The sequence below is a fragment of the Brassica napus genome, chromosome C9 (assembly GCF_020379485.1).
Source record: "Brassica napus cultivar Da-Ae chromosome C9, Da-Ae, whole genome shotgun sequence".
NCBI lineage: Eukaryota > Viridiplantae > Streptophyta > Magnoliopsida > Brassicales > Brassicaceae > Brassica > Brassica napus.
Window position 1 is genome coordinate 1133717 of NC_063452.1, and position 22771 is coordinate 1156487.

The 22771-nt window shown below is 36.6% G+C and overlaps 3 protein-coding genes across 5 annotated transcripts; 1 reads left to right on the forward strand and 2 right to left on the reverse strand.

The window, feature by feature from the left end:
- Window positions 1-747: 747 nt before the first annotated feature.
- On the reverse strand, window positions 748-2728 carry LOC106426587. 3 transcript variants are annotated; one of them, XR_001285334.3, is made up of 6 exons: window positions 2613-2728; window positions 2489-2530; window positions 1634-2202; window positions 1346-1402; window positions 1128-1263; window positions 819-1050 (listed from the first exon to the last, which is right to left on the reverse strand). XR_001285334.3 is itself a non-coding variant. In XM_013867303.3 (5 exons), the coding sequence occupies exons 1-5, from the start codon at window positions 2627-2629 to the stop codon at window positions 993-995; spliced, it is 822 nt and encodes a 273-aa protein (XP_013722757.1). In that variant the 5' UTR covers window positions 2630-2728; the 3' UTR covers window positions 748-992. The 3 variants fall into 3 exon arrangements, 2 of the variants coding, with proteins under 2 accessions (XP_013722757.1, XP_013722758.1); XM_013867303.3 differs by lacking the exon at window positions 1346-1402 and having other exon boundaries at window positions 748-1050; XM_013867304.3 differs by lacking the exon at window positions 1346-1402 and having other exon boundaries at window positions 748-1050; window positions 2476-2686.
- A 1927-nt stretch (window positions 2729-4655) lies between these two features.
- LOC106426636 (probable galactinol--sucrose galactosyltransferase 4) lies at window positions 4656-8168 on the reverse strand. Its single transcript, XM_048769555.1, has 4 exons — window positions 6264-8168; window positions 5974-6151; window positions 5483-5856; window positions 4656-5416 (listed from the first exon to the last, which is right to left on the reverse strand). The coding sequence occupies exons 1-4, from the start codon at window positions 7752-7754 to the stop codon at window positions 4838-4840; spliced, it is 2622 nt and encodes an 873-aa protein (XP_048625512.1). The 5' UTR covers window positions 7755-8168; the 3' UTR covers window positions 4656-4837.
- Window positions 8169-17192: 9024 nt separating this feature from the next.
- Window positions 17193-22755, forward strand: LOC106426666 (histone-lysine N-methyltransferase EZA1-like). Its single transcript, XM_048769556.1, has 17 exons — window positions 17193-17370; window positions 17486-17608; window positions 17881-18125; window positions 18530-18688; window positions 18873-18957; window positions 19061-19204; window positions 19295-19342; window positions 19428-19499; window positions 19793-20373; window positions 20460-20607; window positions 20815-21035; window positions 21116-21247; window positions 21346-21433; window positions 21518-21565; window positions 21646-21774; window positions 21860-21937; window positions 22349-22755. Exons 1-17 carry the CDS (start codon window positions 17326-17328, stop codon window positions 22541-22543), a joined length of 2541 nt encoding a protein of 846 aa, XP_048625513.1. The 5' UTR covers window positions 17193-17325; the 3' UTR covers window positions 22544-22755.
- Window positions 22756-22771: the final 16 nt, after the last annotated feature.

The following is a 22771-nucleotide window of genomic DNA, read 5'->3' on the forward strand; positions in this document are numbered from 1 at the left end:
TAACTATTAGTATACAGAGAGACACAGATTTGGATCTGAGGTGGTCGTACCATTTGTCCCCTAATTAGCGGCTCTACCAGTAAAATAATAGATGCAGATTAGCATCAACAAAAAAAAAACAATCTAGATGTGTTAAAACTATATACAATTTTTTAAAAATATTTGATTTGTTTGATTTTATTTATATTTTTATCAATTTTTATCAATTTTCTATATAAGTTAAAAGAGTTATATTCTACGATAATAATAAAGCATCTTTTTATCCAAAATAGCACGGAAAAATTCCCAAAATAACCTTATTTAAAAAATATGTATATATATTTTATATTTGAATTTAGTAATTAAATTTTAGAATAAAGTATTCATGGGATGAAGTTAAATAGAAATTTAAGTTTTGGAGTAATTTTATCATTTAATCTTTAAATAGTACTAGTGTGGAAATTTTTCTCCTAAGGTGTTATTTTATCACAAAACTTCTCTTTGTGCTACCTAAGAGATTTGACTAAAGGAAACATATATACACCATGAAGAAAAAACTAAGCTAGCATCTTAATTAGTCGCATAATATCACACCATGAAGAAAAAACTAAGCTAGCATCTTAATTAGTCGCATAATATCACACCATGAAGAAAGTTTCATTAAAGATTTGATATTAGCTTCATCATCATCATCTGTTGCCTCAAATTTTTTTCAGAGATACTGATCCCTATAAGGCTCTGAAACAAACAATGCAAAGCCTGACACCATTGCCATCAACCATCATGACTTCATCAGCATTATTGTTTTAGGACATAAGACTCAGTTGCTGTACAAAGCCTAACCCCAAAGAAGGTTTCGAGATTCATCCATAACAACATATATATACACGCAGAGAGACACATGTGAGCACAAGAACAGAGCAAAAGGAACAATAGAATGATGTCAAGAATAAAACAAAACATAAGTACTGTTTTTTTGGTTTTACATTACAAAGAATCCCAAGAGAACTAACTCATCTGGTAACTTCTCTTGTGTTCTCTTCATTGTCTGCACCCGAGACTCTCTTATACCTGAAATTTTACACAGAAACATCATCAATTCCAAGACATTGTTATGGTCGTTAGGGGCTAAGAGTAAGGATACTCACCTGAACCTCGTAGTTGGGCTGGGATCGATTCTCTCACGAGGAGCAAACTCATTGAAGAACTGAACAGAGACCATACGGTTATTGTCTGGTGCTGGAGAATTGCTTGAACTCAAACTTGCATTGCTTGTGAAGAACCCTTCAAAATGAGAAGTTGAGAGAGTCTAATGAGATACCATAAGCTTTGGTCATTCAACAACACAGAACAAAACAATAGATACCTAATGTGACCAGAGATCTCCAAAGCTAGAACAAGAAAGGTGAGAAGTGTGCAGTTGCTGAAGAACCAATATTACACAAAAGATTAAAACTTTGTATAGAAAACCAAACTTAGACTTTGAATGGTAACAGCACCGCAGTTAATAGTAACAAAAATCGCTACATATATATGTTGGTATCTATATGTTTTTGTTACTATTAGAATTTCATCTCCGCATGTTACCATTGAGAACCTTTAACATAATGATTTTGAGTTCTTCAAAGCTTAAAAATGGTGTATTTTTGTGTACCTTGAAAGATAAGGAAGACGAAGAAGATAACAGTCACTATCATAGCCAAAATGCTACTGCAAGGAGAAGAAGACTTTGCTGCTTTCATCCTTCTCATACGCTCAATCCTAGCACGCTTCCTCATAGCGAGCTCCGCGATCTCCCTCATCAGCTTCTGGTCGTTTGCAGTCAATAAAGGACCTTTCGGAGGTCTAGGAGGCTTGGAAGAAGGCTTCCTCGTCTTCTTAACCTTGACACTATCGAATTTTCTATCCGAAAGGTCCAGACTTTGGCTGCTTCTTTCTCTCCTCTGCTTCCCATCTCCTCCCATCAAGGGGTTTATCAGACCATCATCAGCATCATCATCAGTAAGATTTTCAGACCTGTGGTCATAACTCAACCGCCCACTCCAAACCTGATCAAGAACATCTTCTTGATTGGTTGTTGTTATATCTTGTGTCTCATTGAACCCAACACCTTCCTCAATGTCAACACCAAGCTCCTCTTCTTCTTCTCCTGAAACTATTTGATCCATCCCCACACAACACTCAACTTGAAAGAGTTGCTTTTTTTTATGTCCCTTTGTCTTCCTATTATACACAAAAAAAAAAAAAAATTAGCATAAAACAATTAATCAACAAAACTGCAAATAAAATCAAAATCAAAACTTGATACCGACAAATGTTAAAATGGTAAATTTAGCTTAAAAAAACTAACATAACCGAATCATTTGAATCAATCACATATGCAAACAAAAAATGAACCCAGATTCTAGAAAATAGTCTCTGCTTTTATAAAAAGGTTTCAACTTTATAAGGAAACTGGAAAAATAAAAACAGGAAAAGTCTTTCAGACAGAACAACATTAGAAACTCACGGATTCGAGCATAATCGCTGGGAATGTCGGAAGCCCTCGAGGCTGCGAGATACGAGGAAGACAAAAGGTGAGAACTTTGAAATCTAATTTTAAGGAAAGAGAGAGAGAGAGAGAGTAATTCAACCCAAAATTAGGGTTCATATGAGTCAAAAGACTAAAATGGAGACCAAAGTTTGATTCCTTTTTTTATATTTTGTTTGGTCTCTCCACTATATCCGTTTGATTTTTTCTATTTATATAAATAGACAGAAAATACAAAAAAAACACACAAGAATGTCTTTTGGATTTTAATGTTTTCGGCGGTCTCTTTTTATTGTTTTTTCCTTTTAGATATTTATATTTTAATTTTAAAGTAGGAAATTAAAACATAAAAATGCAAATTCCAAATACCAATTATTGTCAGTTAACCACTAAAAATGGATATGTGTTAGTTCCAATCCGCGTATAATAACATGGTCAGAAAAGTCTCATCAGCTAGCTCCACTAATGACTAATCTCCACATGGATGAACATGTCCTCTTGATACTATTCTAAAAATTCTTACAAAATCAGGACAAAGAATTTTACAAGAAACTTTAAGTACAACTGCCATGGAATCCTGAAAGATAGATGTGCAATAAGAGAGAAAAATAAGAACAGTTGGTCTCAAACATCATCTAATATGAGTTTGTTTGGTGTTTAAAAAAAAGAGTGAATATTGTTTTGGAAAATGAATGCCCAAACAAGGGGTAAGCAAAATGAAATGAAAGTCCCAATTCTGCTCCGTTCATAACAACACATGATCACCTACAATTCGCCCATTTCTAAAAATTGATATCTATTTTAAATTAAAACTAGATCTTGATCCGCACAACCGTGCGGGTGATTATTTTTATTTGTTGACACATAATTATTTTCTTTACGTGACTAATTGTAATATTTACAATATTACTAATTGATTAACATAATATTTTAAAATATAACAATTTTATAGTTCACATACAATAATTTTTTTTAATTTTCAGTGATAGCATATTTTATATTATGTGATACAAAATTCTGAATTGAAATATATGGTTAAGGATAAAAAATTTAATTGAAATTATTATATTAAATTAATATCACAAATTTAGTTATAATTACAAAACTAATTAGATATTTAGATTTTTTATATATAAAATTAAATATACATTTAAGTTTTAAATAAACACGAAATTAACAAATATTTTATAACAAAAGTATTTGGTGAAAACTGAAATATACATTTATATAAATAAATACGAAATTAATTAAATATTTAAAAGGGTTACTTTTAATGAAAATGAATAATATATTTATATTGTAAATAAAAAAAATATGAAAAGATTTTATTCATATACAATTTCAGAGAAAATATAGGAATATCTATTTGATTTTTTTGTTTTATAATAATTAAAAATAATTCATATATTTATAAAAAATATAATTTAAACAACTTTCTAAGGGGTGGTCCAAATTAAAAATCACACATGAACTAAGTCATCACTTCTATCTTAATAGATAAGATTATATGTAAAAATTTGTCAACTATTTTATTTATTAATTATATTTTGTTCAACAGTACTAAAATTGAACTACTACTATATTGTTATAACTAATCTATGTTTTAATCCAAAATTACTAGTAATATTAAATATGTTTCTAGTTATTTTTAGATTATTTTAGTCTATTTCCAGAAATATCATAGGCTCTCTAAGTTCTAAAATGTTTATTATATGTTCTTTCTAACTTTTATAATACGTTAATATTAACTTTATGTTATCATGATTATGTCTTTCTGATCTAAGGACACTTGTATTCGTGATGTTATATACACAAAATAGCCGTTACTGTCCCATTGTCTTATGACGCACGTTGTCTCAAAATCAACATCATGGGTCCAGCAAAGGCTATATTGACTAAGACACAAACACAAACAAACAAAACTCTTTTTTGATAAACGAAAAGAAAAAAAAATACTTTTCCAAATGAAAATTTTCAAAATTAAAATCGTGACAATGACAATAATATATTGGAAAGTTCGAACCAATGTGATTTGAAACAAAAGCGAATATCTAGAAATTTTGAACTTGAATATGATTATGACAGAACAAAAACAAAACCATCAAATTAAGATTTCATTTTTAAAAATTAAAGATGTAATTATAACTGAATTGAAATCAACACTGACGGCATACCAAAACATAACAAAAAAAAAAAAAAAGATAAACAAACTAATTCGATAAATATTAAGTTTGCTTAACAATTCATAAAATCAAAGGATAAATAAAAACCAAATCCAAAACAGATTATTCGAGTTCAAAATGAAGAAAATAAAATCCAAACGAAGTCTTAGAAGGCGAAAGAGAGACGAGAGATGCCACCAGATTTTTCAACCCAAGGAACATAGAAACTGAGTTTACCAGTTTCCTCCTCCCACTTAAACTCAGCCTCCTTGTCTCCCACGTAACACTTCTCTGGAGCAGAACTCGAATACGCCATGAAGCTACCTTCTCCTTTCACATCAATCAGAATGCTGTTACCACCAGTAACCTCCATCTCTTGAACAGTTCCAACACAGTTGAACATGTTGATCAACCCTAGAGGTGCAAACCTAACCCCTGAGCTTCCTAGTTCCGTGACAGGCACGAAACTGAACAGATCAAAGGAAGATGGCTTTAGGGTTATCTCCATCGCGTCAGATTTGGAGTTCATGAAAAGGATCTCCTCGGATTGGTTCTTGTAGACCAAGTAATCTCCAGAGTAGATCACTTCAGATCCTTCATCTTCAGGGTTTTGGTCCCACTCTATGTCCGAGACATGGATTGTTCCTGAAACAGACATGTAACATTCTTTGTAACCCTTGAACCTATGCTCCTTTGGGCTCCAACCAGCTCCTTGACAGTTAAATGCTCCAATCACTCCTCCAAACTGAAACAAAACATCTAAGTTTTAGTAACGTTGTAAGCATTTAATTTTGGTTTTAAAGATGATTACCTTGTTGAAGTTGAAGATCTTGAGGATTGATTCTTTGTCAAACAAAGGGTTCTTGAAGAGAGAATCTCTTGTGGGAAGAGCATAGTGGATACACCTTGGGACGGTACCATCAAAGAAAGCAAGTTTCTTGATGAGTTCAAAGTTATGCGAGCCTTCACCAAGATGGTCACTGAGGTAGACGGGTCCACCAGAGATGGCTCTAGACGCCGCATGGTACTCGGCACAGACATGATCAGACTGGAACATGTCCCAATCCGGTTGAATCATTTGACCCATCCACAAACTGTTGTAAGAACAGTGAATCATGTGTAGTCCTTGTAGCCAGTACACTCCTTGTGGGTCACCATGTGGGTCTTGCCACCAAAAGTCATCACCTAATCAAAATGTCAAAAACAATTTTTTATAAGTAAAGAAACAATAGAAGTGTGTTCAAAAAATAAATAAATAGAAACAATAGAAGTAAAACAAAAATATTATAAATATATTATTACCAACTCTGCCTATAGAGATTTGCTTTGTGGCAAGGAAGAAGAACTCATTGCATTGTTGCATACTAGCAATGATCTCAGTTCCATTGAAGTTCTTAACCATAGATTTGGTCAAGCCATCATAGTAAGTCTTAGCAAGCTCCACTCTTCCTCCATGTTCTTCTGCTACTGATTCCAAGGTCTGAAACCAACGCACATACAGAAACAACAAGTTATAAATCATGTAAAGAAAAAATAAATAAATAAATGTAAAGAAGAAACATAGAATGTAACAAAACCCAGAGACAACTTACTTGAAAGACATCAATCTTGGCTCCAGTAACTCCAACACTAGCAAGATAAGAGTGCATTGAATCATAGAACTCATGAGCCTTAGAAGGGTGAACAAGACCAATACCAGCTTCCACAATTCTATCGACCGCGAGATCAGTCATTGAAGCATCTAGACCAGGTGAAATATCAAATGGAACAACCTTTGATTCCAAATGTGTTAAAGTCTCAGGCCTAACACCATTCCAAGCACCGCATAAAGCATGCCACACGTATATACCATCTAAATTCTTAAACCTTGACCTCAAATCCCTAGTGAAAGCTTCCATACCTGACCCGGAAACATCCTCAGAGACCAAGGACTCTTGTTCACCATCAAACATTGCGTTGAGTTCTTCACTAAACTTCTTGATCTTCTCATCAAGCTCAGGAAGATCATGCTCGCCAAACTCACGGATCAGCTTCTGCTTCTCTATGATGGCTTGGATCCTCTCGGTGGCTTTGTAAATGATCATCTTAGGCTTGTGAGGATCAAAGTGAGAGGCGTCAGACGCTAAGAACGACCCACCTTTGTAGTTTCTGAACTTCTTGCACTCCTTGAAGCTGTGAAGCCTCGCGGTCATCTGCTCTCCGCCAAGAACAAGATTCTCCGCGTCTTTCCCCGGCTCGTCCCCATCAAAGCTTATGCTTTGCCATCCATCATCAATGATGACAAACTTGGGACACACGCCACCGTCTTCAAACTCCTTAACACCGGTCCAAATCGTCGCCGGGTCAACGGTCAAGTAGCAAGCGTCCCACGTGCACCAACCGAACTTGTCCACGATCGTCGGAAGCCTCTTCTCTTCTAGAAGCTTGAACGTGTTCATGTGGACACGTAGCGCGCTAAACGCCTCTCTCATCAGGTTGTAAGGATTGTCACAAACGTGAACGTAGGCGATGGCCTTGAAGGATGACTCTTTGACTTGAGTGGATCCACTCTCCACAGAGATCAAAACGTTACCGTTTTCGCCAGGGTTGAGCGCAGCTCTGAAAGAGCCTTCGATGATGGGTATGATGGCCACGTAGGAGTCGATCTCAGGAACCTTTAGCATCACCCACTGAGTCTCGGCTTGAAGATCCGACCCGGATTTTCCGACCCAGGCCGTCGACCACCACATCTTGAACCGGAAGACGCTGAGGAACTCTCTGTCCTCGAACCTCCCCAAGGAGTTCGTGAGAAGGTCAGAGGGTGAGTCTTTGGTGAATCCGAGAAACCCTCCTTTGTGAGCGTTGGCTTGAACACGGAGGATGGTCTGGAAAGGAGCATCGGTGGAGGAAGGAGTCGCAAACGGAGTGAACGTTAGGTTTTGAGGAACATCGGAGAGGATTGGGGAAGAGTGTTTGGCACGCAAGATCCCTTGGGAGAGGTTGAAACAGCTTTCTTGCAACCTAGGCTTGAGTTTCGGAACGGCAATGGGTTTGGTCTCGATGACATCGATGGTTGTTGCGAGAGACTCGTTAAGTGGAGCCATGAGGAAACAAAGGAGCTTGAGAGAAAAAAGAGAGAGCGAGTAAGTAAGAACAGAGGAAGCTTGAGGATGAAAATGATATCTTCTCTTCTGTTATATATATACACACCAAGAAGATGGATAGAAGAGGATCGTAATAGTTTCCTTATTGACGTTTCGTATATTCGACTTACCTAATGTACATATTTCAATTCTATCCAATGATCTCTGTTAATCCGCGAGATCTTGCTTGCACAAGGAGATGATTTGACTGTAATAAATACGAAATTATATGCCTGTTAAATTAGGAAACATAGATATGTACGAATATAATCGAAAGATCTTCAATAATAAAAACTTTCTAATGAACTTTTTCGACCAAAAAGATCATAGAATAAAGAGTTGGGGATGTTCTTGCAAGATCAAAGAAAAGCAAACGTAAAAGAAAAGATACAAGTGACTCGAGAAATTCATATTGCTTGTCATAGTTTTTTTTGTCATATTCACACGTCCCTTCTTCATGTGTGCATGCATGTATGCTACTTGGCAAAATATACAAACGACAGTTATTTAACGAAATATATATATTGTATATAACTAAAGAAATAAAATAAAGGATAATATTGAATATGAACAAAATATGTAGTACTATATCTTTGATAATTGATGATATGCATTATAATTGGAAAGTGAATATAATTATAAATGCAATTAGAAATATTTCTTACCAAATAAATATATTTTTAAGATCTTTTGTTTCTGTTTTAAGATCATTTTATTTTGCTAAGCAAATCCATCAGAAGATTAGGCAAAGAATTACTCACGAGATTGAGATATTGATGATATTTACCTTCTTAAAGTTGACCATTGATGTTGATTATATCCTTTAATATAGGAAAACATAAATGTGGATTCAATAGGTAGTAAAGATCGTCTAGTTTGGTAATTGTTTGGATCTAGACAGCGTTGTTAACTCCACGATTTAAGCGGATGAGCAAATAACAAGATATAGAAGAAAGAGTTAGGGATGTTCTTGCAAGATCTTGAAGCTGCTAAAGAGAATAAAATGTGAACAAAAGATACTTTAAAAGAGAGTAAGAGAAATTCATATTGCTTGTCACAGTTTATTTTGTCATCTTCACGTCCCTTTGTTATGTCTGCATGCATGTTATGCTGCTTGGCAAACTCTCATGTTACTTTTTAACATTTAGACCCAAAAAAAAACTCTCATGTTACTTAAGGAATTGTATAAATCATAAAACCAGAGAAATAAATTAGGGAAAATTGTTTTTTTAGAGCAAAAAAATGATAACTATGTCTTTTTAGACTAATCTTATATATTTTATGTCTCATTAGGCTAATTTTTTTCAAAATGGCAATAATGCCCTTAAAATTGTAATTTTTAAATATAATAAATAATGAATTCGATCAAACGGGATCGATTCAAAATTACAAGGTCGAACGGATCGATCGATCCTGATCATTATGCAGAACAAAAAAAAAACGCGGAGCATATACTGATCGACCTGATCCATTTCACTCGATCGGCAAAGGTTAATTTCATACATATCGACCGATCTCGAATTATAGACCGATCGAATCGTGGAAGCATAGATATGAAATTTTTGAGAAAATTTTGTGAACAATCAATGGAATATAGAAGACAGCGTGAGAAGAAGGTTACCACTTTTTCGTTTTTTTTTTCGTTTTTTTCGGTTTTTTTAAATCGATTTTTTCAAAATATGAAAGTGAATATTTCCCAATATTTTGTTTCCATATTTTTAGGAATTGATTTCTTATCCATAGAATACAGCTAATATGTAGAAATCGGTTTCTACAGGTTTTTAGAATTATAGTAATGTGTAGATTTTGATTTCTATATGTTTTAGATTTACAGTAAATCTGTAGAAGTCAGTTTCTACGTGTTTTAGATTTATATTAATGTGTGGATTTTGATTTTTAAATATTTTAGATCGGTAGGTTAAGCGCGGAATGTGTATTCTAAATATTTTTAGAATATTCTTATTTACGTAGATCATGTATTCTAAACATTGTCGATTCAATGAAAAAAATGGATTTCGTTTTCTAATTCGTAGAATGTCATTTTTACTTTATTTAGAACATAATCTGAAAATTATGATTTAAACATTTTTAGAATTGAAAAAAAATACCACTAAGTTCATATAAGTATTTTATCAATAGTTACTATTTTCCAATTTTTTTTGTTTGTACAACTATTTATTAAATTTTTTAAAAAAATATTAAAGGATATTATAAGTAAAAATAGCATAAATAAATATTAGTCTAAAAATACATAGTTATCATTTTTTTGCTCTAAAAAAACAATCTTCCCAATAAATTAAAGGATGATATAAATTAGCGGTGATCTATATGATCCACGATTTCTTCGGTGTGAAAGGCTACCGGATATTTTATACGAACAAAAATAAGTAATAGTATATCTTCATATAACATTTACACCCAAAAAATAATAGTATATCTTAATAATAGTATGATAACTATTGATTGGAAAGTTATTTTAATTTAAAATATTTAATTACTATTATTAATTGGAAAATGATTTTATTTTAAAATATTTAATTTATTGGCAAAGTAATAACGGATATAAATCAACGGTGATTAATTTATTATCAGGATAGCATAAATTAACGGTGATGATTATGAGGATGATATTAATTAACGGTGAACATTATGATGATTTATTTTTGGTTGTGAAAGGCTACTGTATATATGAACAAAATAAGTAATACTTCATCTTAATAATCGTATGATATGTATTTTATTGGAGAGTTAACTAATTTTTAAAGATCTTTTGCAGCTTTCTGTTTTGAGAGCGTTTTTCTCTAAGCAAACCCATCATAAAATTTATTTATATATATGGCAAAGAATTATTCTCCGGCAGAAATTTATTTTTGTATAATAAGAAGATTCAACTCAGTATTTGTTCTTTAGTTTACGGTTTAAGAATATTTCCAATTTAGTCTATTTTTTCCTCTATATTTTTTTCTAATAAAATAAAATAGTTCTATTAAAGTAACTTTTCGTTCAATAATATAACTCTATAATAGAAATAGGGTGGCATTGGAAATGATCCAAGTAGATGAATAAATACCAAAAAGCCATGACAGGACACCTACCTGAGTAGCCTATTGAAATCTGCGTGTGTACTATGTAGCGTCAGAATATGTAATGACAGGACACCTACTCGTCAAGAGTGATGTTTATAGTTACTGCGTGATCCCTCTCGAGTTGCTTACCGGTAGAAAGCCTGTGGATATGTCCCAACCTATACAGGCCAAGAAAACCTCGTCACTTGGCTAAGTAACTTGCATTTTCATTGTCCATAACTTGTTTGTGTATGTCTTGAATGTAGAAAAATACTGTCCTAACAATCGGTAGACAAATCGTACCTAAACGTAAAAGAGTGATAAAACGATTAGGCGCTCCTAAGTCGGTCTAGGCATTCGCGTACTGACTAGTCCATATAGACCATCTAATTACTTCATAGTGATATCTCGAACATTGATAAAAAGTGATGATTTTGGATGCAGACGAGGCCAGTTCTTAAAGATAAAGACATGTTAGAGGAACTAGTTGATTCAAGACTGGAAGGAAAATATCCAAAAGAAGATTTCATAAGAGTGTGCACAATCGCTGCCGCTTGTGTTGCACCTGAAGCTAGCCAGAGACCAACGATGACTGAAGTGGTTCAGTCACTTAAAATGGTTCAAAGGGTCGTTGAGTATCACCAAGACAAGACCCAGCTTTAAACGCTTCTAATAAAGCTCGTCCGAACCGGAGACATTCATTATCAGCTACCTTGGAGTCAGAAGCAACTTCTTCTATGTACATTCTCTACTGGTCCTTACTCTGGTTTAAGTGGCATTGTTCATGAAAATATTACACGAACAACTGTTTTCTCCGAAGATCTTCACGAAGGCCGGTGAAGAAAGGAAGCATGGCCTTTTTATTATCCTTCCTGATCTCACTTGCATTTATTCAGTGCATTTATTTATTACAGCTTTTTGAAGTTTTTGATATGGATTTTCCTTTTTTAGTGTACAAATGTGTGTGTGTATATTAAAATATAAGCTAGTTGCAAGTTCATGGGACTGAATGTTCAGATGGTTATCTCGTGAGTACACAAAGCAGCGGACTTGGGAGGCCGGCTCAAGGTATTAATGGATCATTGGGCAAAAAAAAACTAAATTTTTTTTACATGTATCTATAGATAATATAAATTTTCGGGGGTCTTGTTCCAAATTAATTTTAAAAAGTTTGGATTTTTTTTTAATATTATTTTTGTTAAAAAAATGTTTAGGCCCCGGAACCTATATCCTCTTGCCCCATATCCTAAACCGGCCCTGCTTGGGATCGTACGATATGAAGACGCCGATGATCCATGCCGACTACAGTCAGGTGAGTCAACAACGAATAGAAACCTCCACTGCTTTGTGTACTTCAAAAGATAATCATCTCAACATTCAGCACATGTACTTGAATATGAACTTGGATATGTTTTATTCTTAACCAGCGGCCTTGGGCTAGTGGTACTTGAGGGGAAAACCCCCAATACGATACCCGCAGTTCGAGTCCCGCTGGTCACCCGGGCTAGGGTTAAATCCCAAGAATACGTGGAGTACCGTGAGCCTCGCGGGAATAGTCGGTTGACCACGGTCGCCGGAAACCCGCGGTTACCTAAAAAAAAAAAAAAAAAAAAAAAGTTATGTTTTCTTCTTCCAATTTCTTCCGGAGCTCCACTAATTTAAGAAATATACTAATTTATGTTAAAAAAAAAATAACAAACAAAGATGATCAAAATAGTTTTTAAGTAAAAATTTAAAATACACATATATTCAAGTATTTTTTATGATATCAAATTTTAAAGACACATATATTCAAGTAGTTGGTGGTTTAGCTCTTTTTTATATGGATGATCCTGGTGTTACTATTTTGTATGCGGATGAGCACATGATTGATATTGAATCTACTTTTGAAGGACATTTTATCTATATGACCTTTGTTTATGGTGATCCGGTTATAAGAAATCGTGATTTGGTTTGGGAGCGACTAACACGAAAGAGTTTAAACCGGAACCAAGCTTGGTTTATGATTGGTGATTTCAACGAGATTACGGGAAATCATGAAAAGAGAGGAGGAAGGAGAAGACCGGAAAATTCTTTCCTCCCCTTCCGCACCATGCTGGATAACTGTGGGATGCTTACCTTTCCATATAAGGGAAACTCATTTTCGTGGGTGGGAAGGAGACGATCTGGAAAAGTAAAATGTAAATTAGACAGAGCCGTGGCGAATGAAGAATGGCACTCACTCTTCCCGGCCACCAATGTGGAGTTTCTACAGCTTTGGGGATCAGATCACCGACCGGTGTTAGCACGTATACAATCCGTATACAGAAGATCGAAGAAGAGTTTTAGATTTGACAAAAGATTTCTGGGAAAACCCGGATTTAAGGAGGCAATTGTTTCAGGTTGGGGCCCTTTCAGTGAAGCCCATGATATGGACTTTCACCATAAAGTTGCCTCTTGCCGACGAAACATAATTTCTTGGCGAAAGAATAATCCGACAAACTCAGCAAGACTTATTGAAGAGCTGAAAAGTAAGATTGATATAGCCCAGGAAGATGACCATACTACCCTTGAGGAGTTTGAAGATTTACGCCGTCAACTTATCACCGCTTTCAGAGAAGAGGACGAATACTGGCAACAAAAAAGTAGAACACAATGGCATCGAGCAGGTGATAGAAACACAAAATTTCACCATGGGATCACCAAACAAAGACGAGCTAGGAATCGGGTCATTTGTATCAAGGATAAAGAGGGCAGGATGGTAGAGAGCGATGGCGGAATAGAAAAGGTGGCTGTCGAGTATTTCCAAGATCTCTTCTCTACCTCTATACCTACAGATATGGATGCTTCTTTGCGCTTTATAAAAAATAAAGTATCAGCAACCACAAATGACACTCTTACAGCTGAACCGACGGAGCAGGAAATCAAAAAAGCTTTATTTGATATTAACCCGGATAAAGCCCCAGGCCCAGATGGTATGACGAGCAGACTTTTCCAGAGGTTTTGGCATGTTATGCAAAAAGATATCATCAGATTAGTGAAAGACTTCTTTATTGATGGGAATTTTGACCCGAGACTGAATCAGACCAATATTTGTTTGATCCCAAAGAAGGAAAGACCGAGAGAAATGACGGAATTCAGACCTATTAGCCTATGTAACGTCAGTTACAAGATCATCTCGAAACTGCTATCTAAAAGACTCAAGAGAGTTCTCCCTGAGCTGATTTCAGAGACTCAATCTGCCTTTGTGGCACGACGGTTGATCACAGATAATATTCTACTTGCACAAGAGAACTTCCACGCCCTTCGGACAAACACTAGAGCTAGAGAAGAATTTATGGCCATTAAGACGGACATGAGCAAAGCATACGACAGGGTGGAATGGAGTTTTATCCGAACTTTGATGCTACGCTTGGGGTTTGCAGAGAAGATGGTTGATCTCCTTATGTTTTGTGTTACATCAGTTTCCTATCAAGTGATCATTAATGGAGAACCCAGGGGTAGAATTATACCCACGAGAGGTTTGAGGCAGGGAGATCCATTATCCCCATTCATTTTCATTTTGTGCACTGAAGCTCTGATCTCCCTCCTTAAAGGAGCGGAAGATGAGCAGCGCATCTTAGGACTACGTGTCGCTCGGGCCAGCCCCCGGATATCTCACCTTCTCTTTGCGGACGACAGCCTTTTTTTCTGTAAAGCAGAAGTGAGACAGTGCAAGGAAATTTTAGACATCTTGGACTCATATGGAAAGGCCTCGGGACAACAACTAAATGCAACTAAATCTTCCATCATTTTTGGAAATAAGGTCGGCCAAAACATAAAACAGGATATAAAGGCCATTCTTGGGATTACTACTGAAGGTGGGATGGGCAAATATCTTGGTCTCCCTGAGGAAATTTGTGGCTCGAAGATGAAAGTTTTCTCTTACGTACAAGACCGTCTCAACGGATGTGTCACCTCGTGGTCGGCTAGATTACTCTCGAAAGGGGGTAAAGAGGTTCAAATAAAATCTGTGGCGCAATCTGTGCCGACATACAGTATGTCGTGCTACTTGCTTCCACAAGGCATTGTGGAAAAACTAAAGAGTGCTATCTCCAATTTTTGGTGGAGCTCGAGCCAAAACAACCGAGGGTTACACTGGATTGCATGGAACAAGATATGCGTTCCACATGATCAAGGTGGACTTGGCTTCTTGGATTTACATGACTTTAATATTGCCCTATTAGCAAAACAACTTTGGAGATTGATTCAGTTTCCAAACTCACTGCTTGCCCGAGTCTTGAGAGGACGGTATTACAATCGATCATGCCCTTTGGAAGATCGAAAGGTCTACTCACCCTCATATGGCTGGCGTAGTATTATGGCAGCAAAACCACTCCTAAAATCGGGCCTACGAAAGACTATTGGGGCAGGACAAAACACATGTGTTTGGTCCGAGCCTTGGGTCCCGGACTTTGAGGCTCGTCCACCGAGACCGTCTGATCGAATTACTCATAGACACCCAAAACTCCTTGTCCACTCCTTCATTAGGCGTGATACAAGGGATTGGGATACTAACATGTTACTAGAATACTTTCATCCTGAGGATATCCCGTTAATACTCAAACTACGACCAAGTAATATGTGGTCGATGGATGGGTACGCGTGGAACTTTACAAAATCGGGCGCTTATTCAGTATAATCAGGATATCACCGTTTACAAAAGGCGAAATTGGGTGATGATGAAGCTCATATTGTACAACCGAGTATTACTGGTTTACAGAGCCATGTGTGGAGTATCCCCGCTCCTGGGAAGATGAAACACTTTATGTGGCAAGCTTTGACAGGATGTATAGCGACAACTGAGAGACTCGCCTATAGACACTTGGGCACCGATAGGAGCTGTCCTAGATGTGGTGACCCTGAGGAAACCATTAACCACCTCCTCTTTGAATGCCCCCCAGCCCTCCAGGTGTGGGCTTTATCGGACTATCCGTCCCTTCCGGGTTACTTCCCGAGTACCTCTGTTTATCAAAACATGAACTTCCTTTTTTGGAAGAAGAGAAACGTGGCCTCTATGGAACCACTTATTGAGACTTTCCCATGGATCTTATGGTACATTTGGAAGGCTCGCAATGATAAAATTTTCAATGGTAAGGATATCTCCCCTTTGGATACCCTTCAGCTAGCTTCCCTTGAAGCTGAATGTTGGAGAAAAGCTAATTTACTGGAGGAGGGAGAAGAAGAGGAGCAACATCTTGCTCCGTCGCTGGTTTCGACTCTTCCTGTCGACCCCCAACGTCCGACCTGCCAAATCGATGCATCATGGATCGATAATAGCACGGTTAGTTGCTTAGGGTGGTTCTACAAAGATCAACTGGGAGTCGAAAGATTTGGACTACAAGGTTGCAGGAAAAGCCTATCAAGCCTCCATGCAGAGATGGAAGGACTCATATGGGCGATGTCCTGTTTGCGAGAATTACAGTACACCGTGATTCATATCGAGACAGACTGTTCCGACATGGTAGATATGATTGCTAACCCTACTGACTGGCCGGCCTTTGCCTCTGAGTTAGCTTCCTTCCGATTTCAACGAGCCGGTTTCTTGGAGTTCAACATCAGCCATATACCGAGGACTAGGAATTCTCGTGCAGATTCTCTCGCCAAGGAGGCAAGGTGTACCGGTGTTCTTTTTTCCCATATAGATCAGACTCAGCCGGATAGAGCGTCTCTTCGGAACGACTCAAGCCCGACTACCAATTGATCTTAAAAGATGGGCGTCGACAAAAAAAAAAAAATATATTCAAGTAGTTTTTATGATATAAACTTTTAAATAACATTCTCTCTATTTTATAATATTAATATTTTTTTCTTGTTACAAAAAAAGTGTTATTTTAGAATTACAATGCAACTTTCAACTCAATATTAATTACAAATACATTGATTTTATAAATAAGTTCATTTATCTCAAATTCTACTGATTATATGTAATTAATAAGTACTTAAATGCATTTCAATAATTTTTTTTAATTTGTATGAAAATGTCAAAGTAAATTTTTTTATGAACCGGAATGAGTAATATTTTAAATAAAATAAGCTCTTTTCAAAAAAATATTTTAAATAAATATTTTTTTATATTATTAATTAATGAAATTTAACTTTTTACTTCTTAATCATTTTTATTTTTTTTATAGACTATTTTGTGATAGAAAATTTAAGAATTTATGAAAATACTTATAATTTAACCTGTTCAGTTTAAAATTATTAAGAGAGGAAACCAACTAAAAACCAAGTCGCTTGGTCAAGACTCAAGAGTCAAAAGTCAGAACGAAGAAGGGGGCACAGAAAATAATAAAATCACATTTTTAACAGACACGTGTAAGTTTTTTTAATTCACCACACGATTCCCATGTATCATCTCTTCTCTCCCAATCCTTCTTCACACTTAAAAACCCGATTGTTGCAGAATTGGAGTAGGGAGAGAGAAGCGAAGGAGAGGAGAAGCATCAATGGTGACGGAGACGGACGATAGCGACTCCTCCGGGAGAATCAGAGTCAGATTCTCCTCTCAATCTCATCCTCTTATATGTTTGAAATATATATTCCCTAAGTCGCGTGATGATCCTTCGCACTTTTTTTTTTAATTTGATCCATCTCACGTTTTATCAGATAGAAGATGTTGTTGATGATGATATTGATGATGATGCTGGTGAGAGTCTAGTAGAGGGCTTGGATGAGAAGTTGAATCATCTCAAAAGGAAGATTCAAGGGGAAAGAGTTAGGTCTATTCAAGTAAGAGGCACTCTATGCGCTCGCCTTATCAATAATCCTCTATATAACGCTGAAAAAGCATATTTAATCCGGGTCCTTAGTTTGTGGTTCTTAGTTCATGATTTAACATTTTTTTTTTTTACACTTTTCGGCTGCTCTTATATCTCTGTTATTTGAGACACGGTTCTTAGCCGAAGAGCACGGGTTAATCATGGTGTAACTATGGCCTAGCGATTTCTTGAACATTGGTTGAATCATTTTATGTATTTATCTATTTGGAATTTTAAATGCAGGAGAGATTTGAGGTTAATAAAAAGAAAGTGGATGTTCATGTTACTACTCCCTTTTCGTCTAACGGAGGGGATGATAGCGATGTGTTTTGTACGAGGATGGGGAAACCGCTCTGCAAGTTAACTGGGTTTCCTCATGGGGTGGCAGAGAGAGACTATGTTCCTACTAAGGATGTTTTATCAGGGAGTGTCAGGCTTCCTAGTGCTGAGAGGATACCTCCATACACTACCTGGATATTCTTGGACAGGCATGTCCTTCTTTTTTTCTCTCGTTCTCTTGTGTAATTACTACATTAGTTTTGAGTTCAGCTGTGGTTGTGTTTGTTTGTATGGCTGTAGGAGTTTCACAGTGATGTCTTGAATCAGTACTCTCTATTCGTAGATTTGTTTTTAAATGTATCTGTTAGACGCTTTTTTCTTCATTAAGGGTCAATTTGGTGATGATGAGAAGAAAAATAGATCACGATACTCTCCTCTTCTATACTTTCTTTTTGAATCTCTGTTATTTTTTTCTGTCTTTCCTTGCCATGTTGTTTTAGTTCACAATCTGCATTGGGAGCATGCTGTCCAAAATACAGTTTAACAATAAGCTGGACCACCCTTCGTATTACGTGTTGTTTTTCTTGTCTGAAAATATCTTTTAACAATGCAGAAATCAAAGAATGGTTGAAGATCAGTCTGTGGTTGGTCGGAGACAGATATATTACGATCAACATGGTGGGGAGACGCTGATATGTAGCGATAGCGAAGAAGAACCTGAACCCGAGGAAGAAAAACGTGAATATTCTGAGGGTGAAGACTGCATTATATGGTTAGTTTTCCAGAGAGTGTGAATCATGGACTGTCATATATTCTAATAGGAGGAAACTGTGGTGCTGGTATACTTGTTGATGCTAAAGAAAAATGACATCTATCGTCTTAACATCAGATCTCATTCTGTATATCTCTTCATTGGCAGTAGTTCTGAAATAACCTGGTTTGATCTGAATTGTCAGGTTGATTGGGCAGGAGTATGGCATGGGTGAGGAAGTGCAGGATGCTCTCTCCCAGTTCCTCATCTTAGATGCTTCGGAAATTCTGGTGTGGTTTTAGCCACCTTGTTCTTGTGGTTTATCTGATGATGTGTTTCTGGTCTTGTTATACTTTAATCAAGAGTTGTGTCTGACTCTCCTCTCTGCCGCAGGAAAGATACAATGAGCTAAAGTTGAAAAATCAACAGAATGTTGAGGCCTTCTCTGATTCCGGATTCAAGCTGGGGATATCTCTTGACAAGGGCCTTAGTGCTGCTCTAGATTCTTTTGATAATCTTTTCTGCCGCCGTTGCTTGGTACTTGGACATCTCTTTTGTGACAGATAGATTATGTATGACTAAGTCTTTGGTAATCATGTTTATTTATTTTATTTTTTGTTCAAACAGGTGTTTGACTGTCGTCTGCATGGATGTTCTCAGCCTTTGATTAGTGCTGTAAGCTTGAACCAGTTGTTACTTTCTTTAGTTGTACTGATTAAGTTTAAGTGAAAAAACTTAACCAGAGGGCTTTGGTTGACAGAGTGAAAAACAGCCTTATTGGTCTGATTATGAAGGTGATAGGAACCCCTGCAGCAAACATTGTTACCTCCAGGTCTATCTCTCAATTACTCTTTATACGCTCATAGACACGTGTATATTCGTAGCAAAGCATGAAACTGTTTTCAGTCTAGTGTTGTCGTCAATAAACCATCTAGAAAATATCAGTTCATGGAATTGATGTCATATGTGTCGCCAAATAGGTTGAGGCCTGGCATGTATGCGCTGCTAGAGTAATGAACTTTCATAATATTTACACTCGTGCGTAGTCTTGTTTATGTATGAACTTCTATTGGTTACGAAGTCTAAATCACCACCATTCTTATTTTAATGTTTTTTTCGTTTAAGGCGGTCAGAGAAGTACCCGGAGGAAGCAGTAGCTTTGCATCTAAAACGGAGGAGAAAGCTTCAGAAGAGGGATGCAGCAAGGCTGACTCCTTTGATAACCCTCATGATCCTGCTGGTGGTGTGAATCTGCCAGTTGAAAAGACTAATACTGGTTCCAATAACTTAGATTCATCCTCTGGTATAGAGCAAGACAACAAAACTAGGGAAAAACGTGAGGCCACAAGACTAGAAGACTCCAGTGATCTGCCTAATTTATCAAACAAGAAACAGAAGACTGCAGTCTTGGATACAAAAATGCCATTGGTCAATACTATATCTAGACTAGAGGGTGATCAAGGTGGAAAATCTGAAACAAGTGAAGTAAATAGAGACTCAGGAGCTAGCTTAAAGGAATTAGCTGAGTATATTCCAGATAAAACAGTCCATGATGGTGGTTCCTCATCTTTTAAGCCAGAACATGGCAGTGGAAAGGGGACAATGGTTATTGCAGAAATGTCTGAGACAAGTCAACCATCTACAGAGTGGAAGCCTATTGAGAAGGATCTTTACTTGAAGGGAGTCGAAATGTTTGGGAGAAACAGGTAAACTGATTCTTGGTAAATTACTATTATTCGTCAAAACACAAAACACATATTTACTTATAGAATGTTTGTCCATGCTGTTCCAGCTGTCTTATTGCAAGAAACCTGCTTTCTGGATTGAAAACATGCCTAGATGTCTCCAGTTACATGCGTGAAAACGAAGTTTCAGTCATTCGGAGGTCTAGCACTCCAAATTTGCTGTTGGATGAAGGCAGGACTGACCCAGGGAATGAGGTCAGCTATTGATCTTGCTTGGCTCTTTTTAATTTAATCTATAGTCTCTACAACTTCGGGTATTGGTGTATAAGAAATTAGTTGGCTAGACTGATAAGGTTACTAGAGATCTAATCCTCAAGAAATAAATTCTGGTCTGGAAAAGCTATTTTTCTTTAATTTCGCTGAAGCTATATTAGACAAGTGGTTATACCTTTAACTTGACAGGATGATGAGGTGCCTCCGAGGACGAGATTGTTCCGTAGAAAAGGCAAAGCCCGGAAGCTGAAATACTCTACAAAGTCAGCTGGTCATCCATCTGTCTGGAAAAGAATAGCAGGTGGCAAAAACCAGTCATGTAAGCAATACACACCATGTGGATGCCTGTCAATGTGCGGAAAGGACTGCCCTTGTCTAACTAATGAAACTTGCTGCGAGAAATACTGCGGGTATGCAGACAAATTTAATGTCAAATGGAAGCAGTTCAGTATCTTGTATAAGTTTAACCCAGCGGTTGTTTTTAATACAGGTGCTCGAAAAGTTGTAAAAACCGTTTCCGAGGATGTCATTGTGCAAAGAGTCAATGCAGAAGCAGGCAGTGTCCGTGCTTTGCTGCTGGTAGAGAATGTGATCCAGATGTTTGCAGAAATTGCTGGGTTAGGTTAGTCCTGTTCAAATTAAAGTCTCTTGGGTTGCCTTTATACAAACCAAAGTCTTGTATTTGATGACTAATTTAAAAGGACTTGCTCGTTTTATCAGTTGTGGAGATGGTTCTCTGGGAGAAGCACCAAGACGCGGAGAAGGCCAGTGTGGAAACATGAGACTTCTCCTGAGGCAACAGCAGAGGGTATAATGTCACTATCATCATTCTTTTTCAAAAAGGGGTTTTTTTAATGTTAATTAATCTGTTTTTCATGTGTTATTTCACCAGATCCTCTTGGGTAAGTCTGATGTTGCTGGATGGGGTGCGTTTCTAAAGGTAAACATGTGAACGTCTTTCTTAATTTTAACTCTTTTCTCTATCCGTGGGTAATCTGATCTTCCTTGGACCATCATCAGAACTCGGTCAGCAAGAATGAGTACCTCGGAGAATACACTGGCGAATTGATCTCACACCGTGAGGCGGATAAGCGTGGGAAAATATATGACCGTGCAAATTCATCCTTCCTCTTTGACTTGAATGACCAGGTGACTAGTATCTCTCACCTTCCTTCTCGTAGGTTTTCAAGTTGAACATTTGTAATTTATAAGGTGATGTTTAATATATATGCAGTTCGTCCTCGATGCTCAACGTAAAGGAGACAAGCTGAAGTTCGCCAATCACTCAGCTAAACCCAATTGCTACGCTAAGGTACTAAAAGCTTCTCTATTTACTCAAATGATTCTGAATGTGAACTAGGATTGGGTAAAGACTAGTATCTACAATAAAGGAACAAAACCACATTTTAATAAAAACAGCATCATCTACTAGCTCTGAAGAAAACCAAAGATCGAAGGTAGCTTTGTAGATAATCATCAAAAGACACTAGTCTCTACGATCTATTCTCATGTAAACTCAAATGTATTTGTGTAATAGATTGTGTATACAGATCCTTAGTTGTATAGAAACAACCATGGAATCATGTTATCTTTATTCAGTAAAGTTGATGTGGTAAAGAGTTATGGGTCTATGCAGACAAGAACACTTACAATGGATGGGTCTTGTTTATTTTGTCTCAAGAACACTTATAATGGATGGGTCTTGTTTGTTTTGTCTTGGCAGGTAATGTTTGTGGCGGGAGATCACAGGGTGGGAATATTTGCAAACGAAAGAATAGAAGCGAGTGAGGAGCTGTTCTATGACTACAGATATGGACCAGACCAAGCACCAGCTTGGGCTCGCAAACCTGAAGGCTCCTCCAAGAAAGACGATTCATCCATTACTCATCGTCGAGCCAGAAAGCACCAATCTCATTGATTTTAGAGGTGAAAAATGAATTTAAAATAAATAGAAGAGAGGCTAAATGTTAAAGATCATATGTAAGATATGATATTGAAGTTTACCTTTTATTTTCAAGTTGGAACTTTCATCTATTGTATAGGAACTAATAGTTTATGAATTATTGGGGTCAGTAAGGATAATTAACAGTGTCATAGTGTTGTTTTTGGTTTATCAGTATTGATTTGTGATTGAGCGGGGCTCCTG

Excerpts from the sequence above, each read along its gene's own strand:
- LOC106426587 (XM_013867303.3), bottom strand. Across the intron at positions 2,203-2,488 it reads CAGCGATTATGCTCGAATCC|GAAGACAAAGGGACATAAAA; the intron begins GTGAGTTTCTAA and ends TGTGTATAATAG. Across the intron at positions 1,264-1,633 it reads CGTCTTCCTTATCTTTCAAG|GGTTCTTCACAAGCAATGCA; the intron begins GTACACAAAAAT and ends CTCATTTTGAAG.
- LOC106426636 (XM_048769555.1), bottom strand. The coding sequence starts at position 7,754 with ATGGCTCCACTTAACGAGTCTCTCGCAACAACCATCGATGTCATCGAG. Across the intron at positions 6,152-6,263 it reads CCAAGATTGATGTCTTTCAA|ACCTTGGAATCAGTAGCAGA; the intron begins GTAAGTTGTCTC and ends CGTTGGTTTCAG. Across the intron at positions 5,857-5,973 it reads AATCTCTATAGGCAGAGTTG|GTGATGACTTTTGGTGGCAA; the intron begins GTAATAATATAT and ends CATTTTGATTAG.
- LOC106426666 (XM_048769556.1), top strand. The coding sequence starts at position 17,326 with ATGGTGACGGAGACGGACGATAGCGACTCCTCCGGGAGAATCAGA. Across the intron at positions 21,036-21,115 it reads TGCTGCGAGAAATACTGCGG|GTGCTCGAAAAGTTGTAAAA; the intron begins GTATGCAGACAA and ends TTTTTAATACAG. Across the intron at positions 21,938-22,348 it reads AACCCAATTGCTACGCTAAG|GTAATGTTTGTGGCGGGAGA; the intron begins GTACTAAAAGCT and ends TTGTCTTGGCAG.